Source organism: Thalia democratica, chromosome 4 (assembly GCF_965202585.1).
Source record: "Thalia democratica chromosome 4, ktThaDemo2.hap1.1, whole genome shotgun sequence".
NCBI lineage: Eukaryota > Metazoa > Chordata > Thaliacea > Salpida > Salpidae > Thalia > Thalia democratica.
Window position 1 is genome coordinate 18,116,268 of NC_139168.1, and position 18,581 is coordinate 18,134,848.

The 18,581-nt window shown below is 24.4% G+C and overlaps 1 protein-coding gene across 1 annotated transcript; it reads right to left on the reverse strand.

Annotated features, from left to right (window-relative positions):
- Positions 1-1,467: 1,467 nt before the first annotated feature.
- Positions 1,468-2,715, reverse strand: LOC145833097 (kelch-like protein 25). Its single transcript, XM_082940297.1, has one exon. The coding sequence runs from the start codon at positions 2,713-2,715 to the stop codon at positions 1,468-1,470; it is 1,248 nt and encodes a 415-aa protein (XP_082796423.1).
- Positions 2,716-18,581: the final 15,866 nt, after the last annotated feature.

Consider the following 18,581-nt stretch of genomic DNA (forward strand, 5'->3'; position numbering starts at 1 on the left):
CTGTTTTGTATTAGGAAGGTATTGTGCTCAATAAGACATCAGTATAGTTGTTTGTGAAGATTGAATCATTAAATGTTGAAACCTCCTTTTAGTTTGAGAAACTTTACATTTAGCAATTATGTTTGTTTTTTTACTAAAAACCAATCGTGATTTGAAATAAGTCATTAGTGGTTTTAATTTGTATATATTTAGATTGTGAGTAAAAAACGTCATTCGTTAAGTTTTCTTAATTCAGTAAAAGTTTGAATGTTTTGCCTTCAATGTTAGATTTTGTGTTTGTAGTTTCATGCATAAAATACCTGTGATTGGTGGAAATATAAATGAAGACTCTGTTAACTCTTATAAGGGTTATAATATTAAAATTAATAATTGGAGTTTATAACTTTATTTTACATAAAGAGAGAAAATACGTCTTGTACAATTTTTTAAAGGAAAATTGTCATAACTGTAGGTCGAACGTATAAACTTTTTTCTGACGTAATCTTAAAATCAGTTGAAGCATATTGTTTGTATGAAAATACATGTACACAACTTCCCGATATGTTAATAAAAATATCTTATGGGACTACAGGTATAGAAAAAAATTGTTTCTCATATTTTATTTTCGAAAAAATGCAGTTTTTATAAAACTAAAATTCAGCTTTAATAGTACAATAAGTTGAACTTATGAGTTTATCTTTTTTATGCGACTTTTTAGTAAAAATGAATAATTTTGATTTTGTTTTTAATTAATTTTGTTAAAAGTACTTTGATTGTATTGATTACTTCTAGACTGCTTACTGAGACCAAAAATTTATAAAAATTTTGACTTAAACTGTTTAAATTTTAATAAATCTTTTGACTATACTAGCTAACTATTTAAAATGAACTATTCTAGATAATTATTTTCTTTTTTTTCTGTTTGCCGTCTATTTAACACACTTATAAAAATAACATTTTATTATACAATCGTTATATTTATGCAAACATAAATAAAAAGATGTAGATTTTAAAAATTGTGTATCAGCAAAAAAAATTCAAAGCTATGCAGAAAGATAAATATGTTAGTCTTAAAAAAAGGTTTTCTTGTAGAAACTAAAGAGAGAAGTTTTAGGTTTTAGACCAGGGTTTCCCTAACTTTTTTTTTTAAACGGCCTCCTTTAAAAAAATTAAAAAAGCTATGAACCTTTTCAACAAGATTACTTAAAATATAAATATTAAAAACACCTCAGACCTTACTTTATCAACGAAAAAAATTAGGTGGTGTATACGATAACTACGGAAAAAATTAACTACGATTAACAAGAAAAAATAAACGTTTGCTTCTAAAAAAACTTCTTTGTGCACCGATGAAACAACAACTTAGTTAGATATTGAACTATTAAAATTCTAAAAAAGCACAAAAAAAGTTTAACACAAAAATATTACGGTAGCAACAAAACTACTTTAATTTTTAACTGTTGATAACCGGTTATTGCAGAATTTCTACTACATTCTTGGTAGTTTGGCGCAAGAAAATTCGTAAACCTGTTGGGTTGCTTTGCAAACGTTTTCCGACCACACGTTACTTTCTACGTCATAAAGAAAAATAGATCCGTAACAGAAAAAGAGAATCTTGTTTCCGACTGAAGTGACGAAAGAGTTGTCAAAAAACGACAAAAAGTCCGCAGGAGGCGTGCGCAACAAAACGAACTTGCTGCAACAAGAATCGAAAACTTCGAAACTGGTCGAAGAACGACCGCCAAACACGAACAGCTTGTTCTTGTGAGCAACTGATTTGTGACATTCCCTCCGTTCAACCATGGCGGGTATGTTCGACCAGGAGTCATCAACGTGATCGTACGCCTCGACGCTGCTCATTATTCCGTTATAGTTGTTGCACCCGCCAGAAACGAAGATTCTTCCTTCGAACACGGCGCACGACGCGTTCTGCCTCGCAGATTTCGTTCTGGCAACCTCCTTCCACGTCGAGTTTGCCGTGTTGAACTCGAGACAGTTTCTAGTGGTGTTTATAGAAAAGTAGCGTCCTCCGATGCAGCATATCTTATCCATAAACGAACACGCACAAAAATCAGCACGAACATCGTACATTTTACTTATGAGGCTCCAAGTGTCAGTGGCAGGTGAATATTTTTCAACGGGCGTCACCGGGTCCCATCTTTCATTGCTGTTGTCATAGTAACCGTCGTTGCCACCTAGTGCGTAAATTTCACCGTTGATGCAAAACGCTTTGGAATTTGTTCGCGCATGGTTGATTTCTGACAAATTACTTACTTTTGAAAGGTTGTTGACATCAACAGCAAAGCAATTTTTAAGAACTTGAAATTTTGTTTGACCGCCGACAACAACAAAGTTAAAACTATCTTGGCTACAGTGCCTGTTGTTAGATGGAGCCTCCCTATATTTTAACTCTTTTTTGTTCCTGATAGTTTTCTTTATAACATCAAAACACTCCAAGTCCTCAACTATCCACATACTCTGGTCAACCATATTGTTCAAAGCAGGAACTGTTAACAATGAAAGACGAACTGTTTGCAAGAGATACTTCGCATATTTACTTCGTTCAATAATATTATGGTTCAACCAGGCATTCATTGCTCTGAATACTTGCAGCTCTGAATCGATCAGTAACTCAGAACTGTTTAATATTGCTGCTACTAATGTAAAGTCTAGCTCTAGAAAGTCCTTTGAATCAGCAGAAGTAGTAAACCAACGCTCAATGAGGCGTAAAGACATTTTGTAAAGTTCTTGGAGTCTAAATAGTCAAGAAAAGGAAAGATATGGTATACAGTTAGGTACAGTAACACTATCTTTAATCCATTTACATGCTTGGTTTGCTGCTTTTTCATCCAGCAAAACTTTGCTAACTTTTACAAGTTTTATTTTGTTTTCTTCGTTAGATTTTTTATTTTCTGAATAAGTTTTGACAATCAGTATTATTATTTTTTTATATTTATCACTTTGAAATTACAAAAACACTAAACAAATCTTTCGATTGACTTTTAATTTAAGTAAATAAAGTTATAGTAATTTATATTTAAAATATATTATTAATTAAACTAAAACACATTTCAGAAAACTCTTAAAATTTTCATAATCACAATAAAATCTTATAAATAATGTTATTACATATTTTGATATATTTATAAAATATTAAAATTTTCTTCGGAAGTTAATTTTTTTAATTGACAATACAAAAATAAACGTTTTTCATAAAAAATCTTTATTACTTTAAAAATATTTACTAAATATTTAGATTTTATTAGCGCAAATTTATACTGATTTTTTTAGTTTCGGTTGGTAGTAATATCCTTTGCAAACTACAAAAACTTGATATAATTTTAACAGAACTTATAAGAGATAAATACTTTAAAGTTTATCAGTACGTTCTTTAATCGCTTACAATTTATTTATATTATTCGAAAAATATAACTAAAACTGTGCAATATGTAAAACATTTTTTTTAATAAATATTTTAGTTTTTTTTTAATTAACTCCATGCGGATGGTTATTTTAAAAGTTTTGTTTTTAGTTAAGATGTAAATTTTTAACTCACAAACAAAAAATATTTTTTAGTATCGTTATGTTATTAGTATTTCACAAAAAAGGATAATTTTAAAAGTTATTGAAAGGAAGATTATTAAATAAAAAATTTTATGCGATTTTGCCTCGAATATTAAATTATAAAAAACTTACCTTCATCAATAAACACATAGTTTTGAAAAATAATTGTCTTTGATTATTTAATTTGTTAAACTACTAAAGTTCTATAACTAGGAACATTAGAGAAATGTGTTTTTTAAGTTGGTTAACTTTTACAGTTAGTTTTATTAGAATTGTTAGGCTGAAAATTAATGGCAAATAATTAAATAAGATCATAAAACTTCAAGCCATATGACAACTTTAAAAATTACTATAGTTTTATAATAAATTGAGACTAACAATAAGAATAATATAGCAATCTTTATTGATTAGCTTAACCTCAAGTGTGGTTATATATTTATTTCTTAAACAAACTGATTATTTCGACTCAATCCTAAAGGAAAAATAAATCAACTTTTTTGTTCTCAGTTTACAACAAAATTGAGGAGTTAGAACAACTACAACTGCTAGCTTTAAAAAAATTCTAATTACTGTAACATTGAACTAAAATCTTTCTTTATTTGTAAAAAACTAATAGCTAGTTTTTAACATGTGCATTTCTAAAATATTTTTTTAATTTTTCCAGTTCTAATTTCAGTTTAATTGATATTATTATATTTTAATTTTAGTTTTTAGTTACTACTAGTTTATTATGGAAACCCACCTGGTTTCAAAACATCAATTAGTTGCCTGGTATTTTCTTTGCACACATCGAGAAAACCAAGCTTTTTGTTTTTTGCGAAAGTCTTTTTATCAGGTGCTGATAAAACTCGTTTTCGTTTTACAGTACTTTTGCTCATATTTATGTTTTAAAGTCTGCAATATTCAATATTATTGAATAAGTATAATGCATAGATTGTCGTACACTTAATTTATTGGTACTACTCACATAACTTATTTCAGCCTTTTTTAATTATTGTCTTATAAAAACGAGATGCTATTTTGGTCTACGTTATAAAAATCTGAAAGACAATTTAAAAATATTATTCTTTATAAAAAATAACCACAAAACACTATACAAAACATCTATTTGAAAATGTTAAGTTACTTAATGGAAAACCTTGAAATAAATAAAACTTAATAATAAACCAAGGTTTAGTGCAGTATACTATGAAATAGTTATAGAACTGTCAAGTTTTTAAATTTACTTCTAAAGACGTAAAACAAGGTTGCCACAGATCAAGCTGAGAAAAATTTCCTGACTTTTCTGGACTCTTTCCTGACATTCTTCTGACTTTTCTAATTGAAACTTTTAATTTACTTTATAATTAAGTTTATTTATTTAAAACTTATTATAAAAAAAAAACATAATCTAACACTTGAAACTATATAGAGCTTTAAATCTAATCTTAAAGCAGGTTAAAACAACAGTTTTTTCCTGAATTCAATCATTAAACAGCCAGTACATCTTTGAACCATCTGTGTATGATTGATGTATTTGCAATAAAAAGCTCTATCAGCAAAATACTTGTATTATTACCTTATAAACACAGATCAACAATCAACATCGGCGAAAGTCAGCAGAGCAAAAGCCTGGACTTTCGTTTGCCAGTTTTATATTGCTTGTTTGCTAGTTATAAACACTGAATGTCTGAAAAATGACACAACATTTTTAGTATTTTCTAACATCAATAAACGAAACAGTTATTTTTATTACATGTACTAAAGTTTATTTTCTCCGTTTCTTTATTAGCACTTGAACCTATTCATCTAATGTAGATATGGTGTCATTTATCTGATCTGCATTCCGCTTCATTTTCATTGCAGTTAAAACAATTTACCTCATTTTATTTAAATCGTTCTCATCTGCCGCGCCTACATTTGTTGAAGAGAATCTTTTATCAAAATCTAGCAACAATTTGTAGGTTTCATTAATCTCCTTTCTGCACTCATTTATTTTTACCCTCAATTTTGCTGGCTCAATTATTTACTTACACGAAAAACACTTTTATACTAAAATCATGCTTGATAAACGTTTGTGTATATATCACAGTTTCACTATGGACGTTTAGTTGCTGCAGATCATCAACACTAAAAAGCTTACAAAAAATGTTTGTTAAAATAGAGTAGTTGTTCAATATGTTAATAGAAAATGTTTCACTTTTTAAAAGGATATTTATTAATTTATATTGTAAATTTCTAGGAAATTCAATCTTCATGACTTTACTTCACTTTTGTCTTTTTTTTTTAATTTTTCCTCACTTTTCCTGATTACCTGATTTTTCCTGACCTTTTGGCAACTCTGTTAAAATAACTAACCATAGCTTATATAAGAATATTTAGTGAGCAATAAACTATAAAAGGCTTAACAAACTGTTAAACTTGTAAATCTAACTCAAATATTAAAAGCAACTAAACATACAGTTTAAATATTAACCTTGTAATAAACAATACCTACATTTAATAAACAATCAAATAAAGTTCAATTAGAGTTCTTTTAGCAGGTTACTGTCTAAGCTACACAATACACAACTGTATTATGTTACATTATATACAGCACAAGTATACATAATTGTTTTGTCAATGTTATAATTCAAAAACAAAGATAAAAGCAATAAGAGGCCTGAGTTACCCTGTGAATATTTTTATTGATCATTTCTTTGAATTTCAAGAAAACTGGCCTTGAAAATACTATAAATTAAATCCTATTATATACAGGTTTGCCTTTCTTTGAGTCATAAAATCTTTTCTGAATAACCTTAAACTTCCCGGAGTTTCCTTGAGTTGTTTTAAATCCTTAAAAATTTTTAATAAACTATTTAAAAATTTTCTAGAGATTTTTTTTAATCTTAAAACTTCCCTTAAATTTTTAGAAAAAAATTAAAACTGCTTTAAGTTTCCAAGAGTTTTAAAAAATTGAAAATTTCCTGAGTTTCCCTGAGATTTTCTAAAAATTGAAAATTTCCTGAGCTCATTAGTGTGTGGCAACCCTATATATTTTATTACATAAGAACCAATGTGAATTTGGTAATTAACTAGGATGATGTTGCACCAATATCAAACTGAAATTATATTGTATTTGATGTCTTGTTAAGCATAATTTTTGCTAAAAAATTATACTTTATAAGTACAAAAATTGAATTATATATCATAAACTAATAAAACTTAAATATTTAACCGCTTTTATTAAATAATATAAAGCAATAATTTCATTTCAATATTTTATACTGATTATGATATTATAAAAAAAGAATCAATAGAATACTTGATTTTATCATAAATAAGTTTATTCTCACTATGTATTTAAAGCTTGATTAAAGCAAAGTATATTTTTTCATTAAGCAAATTTGCATAAAAAATTTATTTTTAGCCTAAAATAATGGTTGAAAAACAATAATTCTTAATATAATTTCAGCTTGATATTGGTGCAACTTAATCCTAGGTAATTACTGTGTATTTTTGTTTAGAAATAATAAACCCCACCACTCATAACCTTATATGAGCAGTAAAAAAAATCTGAAGTTAAACTTTTAATTGTTAAGTTTTTCTCATGCTACAGATGTATTACACTTAAATTGTATACAAATTTCTGGAACAGGTAAGGTTTAATATTTGAGAACAGACTTATGAATTTCAAACCAAGTGTTTTGCTAATTTGTAACAACTTGTGGCACTAAATGATGTCAGTTAGCATCAAAATTCACGGTTGGATAGCTTTATCTCTAAAAAATAGAAAAGCCAATCAGCAACACATTTGTAGAACATTCAGCAGTAAGTCACAATATGTTGCCTTGACATTTAGTATATTATTTACAAATCATCAATGATAAAACGATAGTTTAAACATTAAATCGGCTGTAATTAAAAAGTTAAATGTAAAAAAAAACTTGCAGTTGGTTAAAGATTGTAGAAAAACATTTTGTTATCTAACTTTCGATATATTAAATTGCTATATACTTTTTAGCCTTAACTTAATAGCATTACTTAACGATATAGTATAAAATACTTTATATTCTATAACGATAATAAAACATCTGAGAAAGAATTAAAACAATAGTTAGTTAACTACAAATCTGATAAACACTTAAAATATAATAACTTTTCATATTTTATTTAACAATTCTAGTTTTTTCGTAACTTTTTAGTAAAAATATTGTTATCCCGGTTATCCCTAACCCTCTTACCCTCGGTCAGTAACTAATTTATTTTGTTTTATATTAATTTATCTTTTAGCTTTTTTCTCTGTTTCTCATACATTATTTTTTGTTTTTTTTTTACTCTCGTGCAAAAATTTAATTTGTGCAAAACTGACCGTTGATGTAAAATTGTCTTCGTGAAATTTAGTCCCTTCGTGCAATTAGTAACCTCTACAATTTTGTCTTTTTGCAATTTTGACCCGTTGCCGCCTTATCTATGTCTTTATTTTTATATGCATATTGTAGGTATTTGGACCTGGTTGGTAGTAAATAAATATTGTATATAAAAAAAAATGCAAAAATTCCTGTAAATATAGTTGAATAGTGTGTTACGCAAATTTAAGTGTATAGCAAAAAAACCTTTTGCTTAAGAATTTTATCCTATTTTAATGATTTACTAGATACTAAAAGATAAAAAACCTGGAATCCTTGAAAAACCTTAAATTTTAAATAAAATCACTAAAAAACTTGAAACTTTAAACAATTTTTACATTTAAGGTCAAAAAAATTATTTACGTAACAAAAAGTTACTATTTACAATATTTATGGTATTTTTCTAGCATGAAGTGACCTTAATATCAAGCTGACATTACAAGCCTTCTGTAACCATAACTTTAGGCTAATAGTGGATTTTTTTTTTAAATTTGATAAAGTTTTTTTTAAATTATTATCTGTAAGTCTATTTTTAATTTTAGCTTAAAAATAATTAGAAGTATCTAGTGAAACTTTGTAGTTTGACTCAAAAAATATATAACATACAGGGTTGCCACTCGGTCAGGAAAAGTCAGGAAATCAGGAAAAGTCAGAAAAAAGTTAAATAAATGACAAAAGTCAGGAAAAGTCAGAAAAAAATGGGGGTTTTGAAAAAAAAGTCAGGAAAAGTCAGGAAGTTTGATAAAATTAAAAAAAAAATCAGTTTAAACTTACAAAATTCCTTGTTTTTCAAAGCCTTTAAATGGTAAAAATTAGCTAGAAATCCTTAAAAGTCAGAAAAAAATTCCAAAACTTTCCTAGAAATTTACAAAATAATATTATTTGTTTCGGATGCCTTCACCTGGTATAAATTAGTAAAATATCCTTTAAAAAACTGCAAAACTTTTCTACTAGCATATTGAACAAGTACCCTACTTGAACAAGCAGATTTTGATGTGTATAATTGTGTATCAGATTTTGTAAGCTTTTTAGTATTGATGATCTGTAGCAAGGACACTTCTATAGTGAAACTGTGATATATACACAAAAGTTTATCTAGCATAATTTTAGAATCAAATTGTTTTTTGTTTAAATAGTTGAGTTCTTTATAACTAAGCAGTTAGTTTAGTATTTTATGTAACAAGTTAATGTGTATACTTTACCTGTTTATAATTTTTACAAAGTTCTTTAAATTTAAAAAATAAGTTATAAGAGAGGTATATGCCAAGATTACTTATTTATTTGTACTTTTTGTAGAGTAACTTAAGTTTTTAAAGTAAATAAGTTCATATTTATTTGTTACAAATTTTATACTAAATTATAATAGGATATATTTTATACAACATATATATAGTTTACGTTTTTATGTCTTTTTTATACAGTTACTTAAGTATATTCTTTTTTAGTTGATTATTTATTTAAGGATTTTATATTAAATAGTTTGGGTAGTATTTTATTAAACTAATTGAACAATTAATATAAGTAAAACTGATTGAGAAAAGTCAGAAAAATTTTGGTAAAAAGTCAGGAAATTTTTCTCAGCTTGATCAGTGGCAACCATAGTTGCCAGAATTTTTCTGCTATTTTTGCCCTCATTTAACTTCTATAGGAAAATTGACATATATAAATTTTTAACCGATAAGTATCGCCCAAGAGCTAAGTTTGGCTTTCTTTGAATTTCAGTAAATGAATTAGTCTACAAATAAAACACTATACTATAGTGCTATTCTTATTAACTTTCAGTTTACTGAAATTAACTTCTTTAGACTAAAATACTAAAAGAATAATTCTTGCAAACTAAAAGTACAAATTCCGGTATTTAAAAAATGCTTACAGTTTTTTGCTCATACTTAAAATTATTTTCAAATGCAGAAGTCTATAAGTTAGGTTCGAGTTTTTTGAGTTCGCACAGTCGGTTAAATTTGCAAATATTGAGTTCGCACTGCTGTTTAATTTTGAATTTAGAATTTAAAAAAATTGCTTAGTATATAACTTTTTCAATTTTAAGTTAAGTGAATTTAAGTTTAATATTTGCTTCAAAATATTATTATTAATGAGTTTTTTTTTCTAATTTATTTAAATAAATGTATAAAAACATTATAAAATTAAAGAAAAACAAAACAAAAAATTTTTAAATGTACTAAATGTTCTAATCAAAGAAATCATTTCTTGATTAACAACTTTAATTATATATTTCTGTAAATTCAGTCTCAAAATAGCAGTAATAAACACTTTTTTTTGAAAAAAAGCAAATTATAAGATTGTTTTTATATTTTTATTAAAAAACGATTCTTTTAAAAATATGTAAATGAAATGGTACTTAATGTTTAGACAATGATTTTTTTATAATTTACAGTAACTTCAAAATATGTAACCTTTTTGTAATAAATTTTGGTTTAAATTTTAACGATAATAGTGGATAAAAGCTTTTTTTCTTTAAATTAGTAGAGTATTTTAAAAAATACATTAATTTATTATCGAACTGTAATATTTATATAGTTTTAGACTTCTATTTTGAATACAAATTGAAATTTAGCAAGTGTACTTAATGAAAAGGTTATTTATCAGTTTTATAATAAATTTTATTAACAAAAAAATCTTTATTTAATTAGTTTGTATATATTCCTACAGTGAACAGAATTTTTGGATGAACTTAAAAAAAAGATAGCTTTTCTAATAATTGGACGTATACAAATTCAGTACATTTACCTTTAGGATACAGAAAACTTTTAGATGTAAAAAATTCATTAGCTTAAAGTAGCTAGTATAATTTTTGTAGCTAATTTAAGTATTTTTTTCCAATACCTAAAATATATTAAGTAACTTGTTGAAAAAATTTGCAATAAACTAGCTAAAAAAAATATATTAAAAACTAAAGCTCTATCATAGTTAACATATAAAAAAAACAAATAATAAAAACAAATCAAAGTAATAGCAGAAATATTACTTGCAGAAATTGTAATAGTTCACTGTCTAAAATCCTGCAAAACTATTTACATAACTAAAAATCACATCTTATAAACAGTAAAACTTTTTTTACAATATAAAACACCTAGAAGAATTTATTTTAAATTTTAAGCTGGTCTTTTAATCTTTTTTGTTCATCATAATAATGAAAAACAAATGGATTAAAGCTATTAGAATTAAATTGCTTCTATTGGTACTCCTTAAAACTAAACCATAAAAATAATAGGTAATACTATTTAAGCTTCATAACTAAATGTTCTATGTCATTATTTTAGGTATTTATTTGAAAAATTAATAAGAAAAAGGTCAAAAAACATCAAATAATCTACTGTGAAATTAAAAAGACTAATCAACTAGATTTAAAAAAATTTCTACACTATTTTTTCTAAAAGGTAGTTTTCACATAAAAAGTAGAGCTTACATTTGTAGTTTCAAAATTTCATTTCTATAAAAGCTTTTATGATAACAAAATTATGAATAACTTTAATTTTAGTATGAAGAAAATTAATAGAAAGATACAGCTTAAAAAGCATTTTAAGATCAAAACTACTAAATATCAAAATATTCTATTAAAAACAAAACTTCCAAGGTATGAGGTAAAAATTTAACTTAGTTTTAAACATTCAATTATTTTAAACATCTGAACGAAAATAGAGGTTTAATAAAAATACAATATGATTTTAAAATATTTTAAAATGTTACATAAGCTTGGTTTATACAACTGATTTGTTTAAGCATTTCTAAAAAACTAGTAAATCAGAAATCAACAAGACAAATAAGTTTTAACAAAACCAACAATTCATAAGTTGAAACACTGAATAAAAAACTGTTTACTATTTCTAAAATTTTAAAAAAAGTTTGTATACTAAGTTAGTAAAATTTTACATTTAATGTATAAAATAGTTTAAATAGACTAAAACTAAATAAACTCTTAACTAATAAAAAATAAGTAGAAAAAAAATCAGTAATAACATTGTAGATTGTAAAGTTGGCTTAAAACATAAAGAAACTCCAAAGCAATTAAAACAAATTGCTTTAAACAGTAACTGTTTTTTATTTTTAAGCCACTTAATTAATTTTTCTGTCTAAAAAATAACACCAAAATGTAAAAAAAACCATACAAGGAGGAATTTTTTATTGAAACTATCAATCTTTTAACATACATCACTTTAAAAAGTTAACTGCTACAGTATATAATTTTTAAAATGTTTGATCTTTTAATAAACATGACTATAAATAATAACCAAAAATTTATTTTTTTTGTTCAAAACTAAATAAATCTAAAAGATCTAATAACACAAAAAAATATTTTTTTGAACACACTTTAATTTAAAAAGAAGTAGTTCATATAATTACTTAAGTTGTTTTGAAACTATTAGTTCTATATCTTCAAAAAACACAAGAACAACATTTTGTGAACAATTAGAACACAACTAAATTTAATTAAGTGCAAAATTTGTTACATAAAACTGTTGGTAATAAAATAATAAATATGTACTGAACTAATTAAAAATTAAAAAGGTTAAAAAAAATATTTTTTTAAAGTTTACCTGAAAAAACATTTAGAACAAATTACTTCAAGTTACCCTAGGAGTGAAGTATGTTATTTTTAATGTATTATAATTAAAATTGCAAACAATTAGGAAATGAAATACTTAGTATATAACAAAAATTCATATATTTATAGTTACAAAACATATATAAAACCAATTTAATTTTTTTTCTTTTAGTTCAAACAATTATCTAAGTCATTTTATTGTTTATCATTGTAAATTTAACATTTGTTAAATATTTTTAAAATTAAATGTGCTCTTAACTTTAAACAGCTATATTTAGAATTAGTTTAAATAATTTAAATAAACAACATATAATTTATTTAAAAATCTACAAAGTAAGATCAAGCTTTACATTTTTTCAAAATTCTTTAGCATCTATTAAACTTTAATTCAACCGATACAGTATTCATGAAGTAATATTAAAGTTAACTAAAAATAAAAATTACAGTTCTTTTGATCAGAAAGTTGTATTACATGCCACAAAACAAGAGCAAATTACAACAGAAAATAAAGCATTTTGAGTATTTTCAATCTCATGTTTACTTAAACTTGGATTAGCATTCTAATAAAAATAAAAAAATTTATACAAAAGTTTAAAAATTTGTTGATTTTTTTTTTGCACTTTAGTAAATTTATATCTAAGTTTAATTGATATATTTTATGTTTTTCTTAATTGCAAAAAAAACAATAAAACAAGTTCAAGGTTTTTTGCTTATTATTTGTTAAGAACATATAAAAGGTTGTGTAAATCAGTTAAAACTTTTAAAATATTACTACAAAAGCTTTGTTTTACATATGTTTGTATTTGAAACTTTTTACAGAAATTAGAATTTCAAAAACTTGTTTATCACTCAAAAATAAATTTTTAAATATTTGAAAATCCATTGTAGTTAAATATAATATTATTATACATTTTAAAACGAAGAGTTAGAAAAAAAATATAAGTATTATGAAGTGGAAAAATTGGAATCATACTTTTATTAAGTTGAAAAAAAAATTTGAAAGGTAAAAGCTTTTTTTTTTAACTAACTTAAAGACCAAAGTATCTTTTTAATTAAGGAAGATGGTCTAAAAATAATAAATAGATAAATTACAAACACTGATGAGTTATTTAGAATAAATGAAATATTAAAAAAAAACTAACTTAAAGAGATGAGTGCTCCTGGAACAACTATCAAATTGGAACAGTCTCTCGAAATCTTAACCAACTTTTTGCGATTGGCTTTAATAAAATGTGCTTCAAGTGATATGAATTCCTGTTAAGTCAAAAAAGTTTTTTTTTAAATAGGTTGAACTAGAATAAACACATTAATACTAAACAAAATATATCATTAAAAATAGAAAGCTATAAAATTTATTCAAGTATAAAACATTAAAAATTAATCAATTTGTACAAATATTTTAATAAAAAAGTTAAATAAAAAATAAAAAACAACTTTGATACAAATACAAAATACACTTTATCAAACTTAATAGATTACTAGAAATAATTGGATGTTTACTGATAATACTTTTAATGTTTATAAAATAATCGAATAGAATTTAGTTAGATTTAAATTGCTTTCATATGCAAAACATGTACGTGTAGTATATTATTCTTCAATATTAAACATTTTTATTAAATGAAAACTGTGGACTTTAACATACTTTGGAAGAAACAATCTCTCAGTAAAAAAATTTATAAAAGTATTGTTATATAAATATCTCACTAGTGGCCAGTGAATAAAATTAAATTATGTAAGCTTAAATGTAGCAAATTTTTACTTTTTAAATAGAGAAAATTAAGTTGAAAAAACCTAAAATTTATGTCAAAATTTAAGGCCAACATCAACTGCTAAAAAATACCTTAGAAACTTTTATATAAAAACTTTTTTCAGGCTTTTTGTTTTCTTTGGTTTAGTGTTAAAAAATGTCAGAATTCTTTAAAAAGTTGAAAAAAAGTGTATATTTTCTCAATTTAAAACTTATAATCTTTTGAAAATTTCATTGATGTATTTATGGTAATTACAAAGTATTTCTAAAAGAGAATAAGTATTTCAACTGCTTGGTGCTAAAATATCATTTTTTATGTTTTAGCAAATATGATAAAAACTCTATATACAATTTTACAAAATAAATTATTATTAGGAAATTAACTAATTTTAGGTTTATACAAGCAACATCCTGATGCCTATTTGCACTTTTTTTCTTGAAAAAATATCAAATAAAAAAAATTAAGTTAAAAATTTTAAGTTTTTAAAAAACTTATTGTGTTTACCAATACTATTTCAACAAAGTTTAAGAAAAATGCTAAAAAAGTTTCTCTAAATTAGTCTTACAGAAATTTTTCTCTAACGTTCTGCAAAAATAGTTTGTCAAAACTATGAAGAATTCGGAGTAGTTTTCAAACTGTATAGTCAAAAAATAGTTGGATTTAAACTTACATAACTTCTTAAATACTTTAAGCAGAAAAACAACAAAACCAATTTTAAAACAAAGAAATCAAACTATGTTTAACACTTTGTACAATTTTTTTTTCAGCAAAATTATTTTATTATAACCAATGGCCGCTTTAATCCGTTTTCAGCTTACTGTGTTCAGGTAAAGTTTATACAAAATGATAATATTTTAGAAAACAAGCATGCATAGTCTAGTCCATTTATGAAAAAATAATGAATAAAGCCTGTTACTGAAGTTTTAATCATGAATATCTATAAAAACTACATGCTAATAGTAGATCAGTAGGAAAATTAACTTGGTTATTTTTAAAATCAAGCAGTACTAACAAAATTGTAATAAAAGTATTAAGGGCATAGGGGAGTTAAACACTTTTTCACATTTTGATCTTATTTTATTGAGTTTTTAAGCTACAAGATGATTTTTACTGATTTTAATAATAAAAAACAATTTTTGAGATATATCAGGTCAAAGTGGGAGGCAACAATAGGTTCCTTTTGGGAGGGGCAAACTAAAATAGCAAAAAAAGACTATTTCACTAAAAATCTATATTCTTTTACGTTTTTTGAGATAAATACCTCAAACTTTCAGGATATGTTGTTTAAAGTACTTTAAAACTTTTTCAGAAAGAATGTTTTTTAAATTAAAAAAATAAAATTATAAAAAAATAAACAAAAAACAAACAGTTTTTTTTTTGTTTTTTTGTCACAAATTATTTTTTTTTTGTTTAAATTCTCTTCCTACACAATTTTTTAAAAATTGCAAGGAGCATATTCTGTAAGTTTGTGGCATTTATCTCAAAAACGTAGAAGAAGATGGATTTTTAGTGAAGTAGTCTTTTTTTTGCTGTTTTAGTTTTCCCCTCCCAAAAGGAACCTATTGTTGTTGTCCATTTGACCTGCTATATCTCAAAAAGTAATTTGATTTTTTTAATTTGTAAAAAGCAACTTGTAACTTGTAGTACTTAAAATTCAATATTATAAGACTAAATTGTAAAAATGGTGATCTACATCCCTAAGCCCTTAACATGTTTTTAAATGTTATTCAAAATTTTTGGTAGGATGATTAATTAAAATTAACTTTTTTCAAATGTTGGCTAGTATTAGCATGGTATTTAAGACTTGAGCATTTCGCTTGTAATCACTTCTTACAATATCTACATCTTACGTGGTATGAACTAGAAACATCAGGCATAATCCAGTCTATTAGTAAAATCATATTCTGTATTTAATAGATAAGTCTTATTTATGTAAAGCAATAATCAACTACTTTACCTTTAAACTCAGGAACAGATTTCCATTTAGAAGTGTATTTTTATTTATTGTTCCTAGTAGGTGCTTCCATTTCGACTACTATCATTTTTAACCAGCTGTGACAAATAAATGTTTTAGTGCTTTATATTAAATAGGCTGTTATAAAGTTTACTATCATAAAATAACAAATAATATTTTTTTAGTATTTTGGATTAAATAAATCTTGGGAATCATAATTGTTCATATTTTTTACTAATATTGTTACTTTTTTTAAATTAATCAATTTAAAGTTCTTGACTTAAATGCCTATTTCAATATTTTGTTTTTAATTTTATTTTACTTCCATTTATTTGTTCAATTTTTTTTTTCAGATTTGTTAACAACAACTGAGGATCTCCTATATGCAAATATAGGAGTAAAACATTGTTTTGTTAGTAATAAGGTATTAAAATAAATATTAAATTTTTTTTTTACTTAATACTTAATAAAAATTCATTAGTTAGTTAGATAGATGTTTTTCCTACTTTTTAAACAACTTACAAATGTATACTTTGCTTTTAACTACTAAGTTGAAGTAGTTATAATTTAGCTGAGTTAATAATAATCAGAATTGCCACTTTTTGAGGCAAAATAGTCAGCCTGTGTTACCTGAGACTAGTTAGAGTTTATAATAAAATAGAAACAAAACGTTTTGGTTAGCAAATTTTCGAATAAAAATAATACTAGTTAAGTTTAAATACAAAAAGATACCTAAATAATTACAAAAGAACTTTAAAAATCAATAATTGTAAAAAATAAAAACTGGTATGAGATACTTAAAAATCAACACTAGCATGAGATTTCAAAAAAAGTTCATACTAGCCTAAGAGTGCCACACACAGTATGTATCTGAAACATTTTTAAACTGAATATATCTTAAAAGTTAATTGAAACTTTTTTTGGTTGTATAAAAAATCTTACTATAGACTTTATGGATGATACTATAAAAAAACTAATCTACTGATGTGAAATTTCTACATGATACAAACAAATTTTAAAACTGAAACATTAATTTTTAGCACAATCATTTTATCTAAAGTCCACCACAATAATTAATGTACATTTTCATTGACTATTTAAATGCTTTAAAAGACATAATTTTATTTTTTGCTCATATATTGTAGGATATGGGAAATGTGAGCTGAAATTTTTTTTAATGAAGCAAATCCATCAAATTTTTTTAATGAATATTTTATTAAAACTGTTCTTAATGATTCCTTTTTGTAACAATTAGATGATTAAGATCAATTATTTAAATACCATTTTAATATACTTATTACACAAAACTTATTTTTAAATTTTTTAGGATTATTTTACATAATACTTTGTTAATTTTTTTTAGTGAATAAAAGACATTGTTTAGATTTTGATTTAAACACAGCTGTTTTTAGAAAAATTTGTACACTTCTAAACTTAAGCTATAAAATCATAACTTCTAGAATTCTTGAAAAACATGATTTATCAAAACCAAAATTTTAACAAAAACATTTATCAAATAACAGAAGAACTTACTTAAGAAATCACAGAAGAGCTAAATAGAGTAAATAAAGTGTTAAAAATTAAAAAGAAAACATTATATAACTGTTAAGTTCTAAAATAATACTTAAATTTTTTTTTACTAGTCTAAAGTCATATAGCTAACTCTTGAATAATTAATAAGTATACAGTTAAAATATTTAGTTGTTACAAAAGGAGAGTCTTTAAAGATATTTTTAATAAGAGTTAGCTTATAAAACTGGACAACTTCATGTTAACCAATTTTATTATTTTAATGGTTAACACAGTTATGCACATTTGTAGGCTACTTTGTATATGGCTACTATACAAACAGTCCTAGACTTTAAAAATGCGTGGCATTATTAAATTAAATTTTGCAGATAGGTTGTTTCAAGAAATCTTATTTACCCATTTCATTAATACTCAATCTGTTGTTTTTTTTTTTTTTGAGTAAATAGTGACCAGCAAAAATGTGCGAAAATTAAGTCAAAGAGGCAATTTTAATAAAAAAAATTTAAACTTTATTTTTGTTTTTGAAAAAATGATAAACTTATGTTTGAATAAATAGTAATTTGAAACTTAATCAAGTCATTTAAAAATTCATTATAACATTCAAATATACAACATAAATTACAAAAATTAAACTAAAAAGAAAACTTTTTGATAAAAATCTTTAAGTATTTTAAGACTTTAATTACAATTTATTTTTTATTTCTAGGATATTTTAATTTTTTATGGTAGACAACCATCAGATTTACTTCACCCTCTATTTTGCTTCTTAACATTAAATTGAACACTTTGTAAATTTAAAAATTTGTATTATCAGTGTAATTAAGAATTTGGAAATGTTTCATAGACAACTTACTAAGCTTAATATTTTGCTG

Bases quoted from the DNA above. Each gene is read 5' to 3' on its own strand.
- LOC145833097 (XM_082940297.1), bottom strand. From the start codon at position 2,715: ATGTCTTTACGCCTCATTGAGCGTTGGTTTACTACTTCTGCTGATTCA.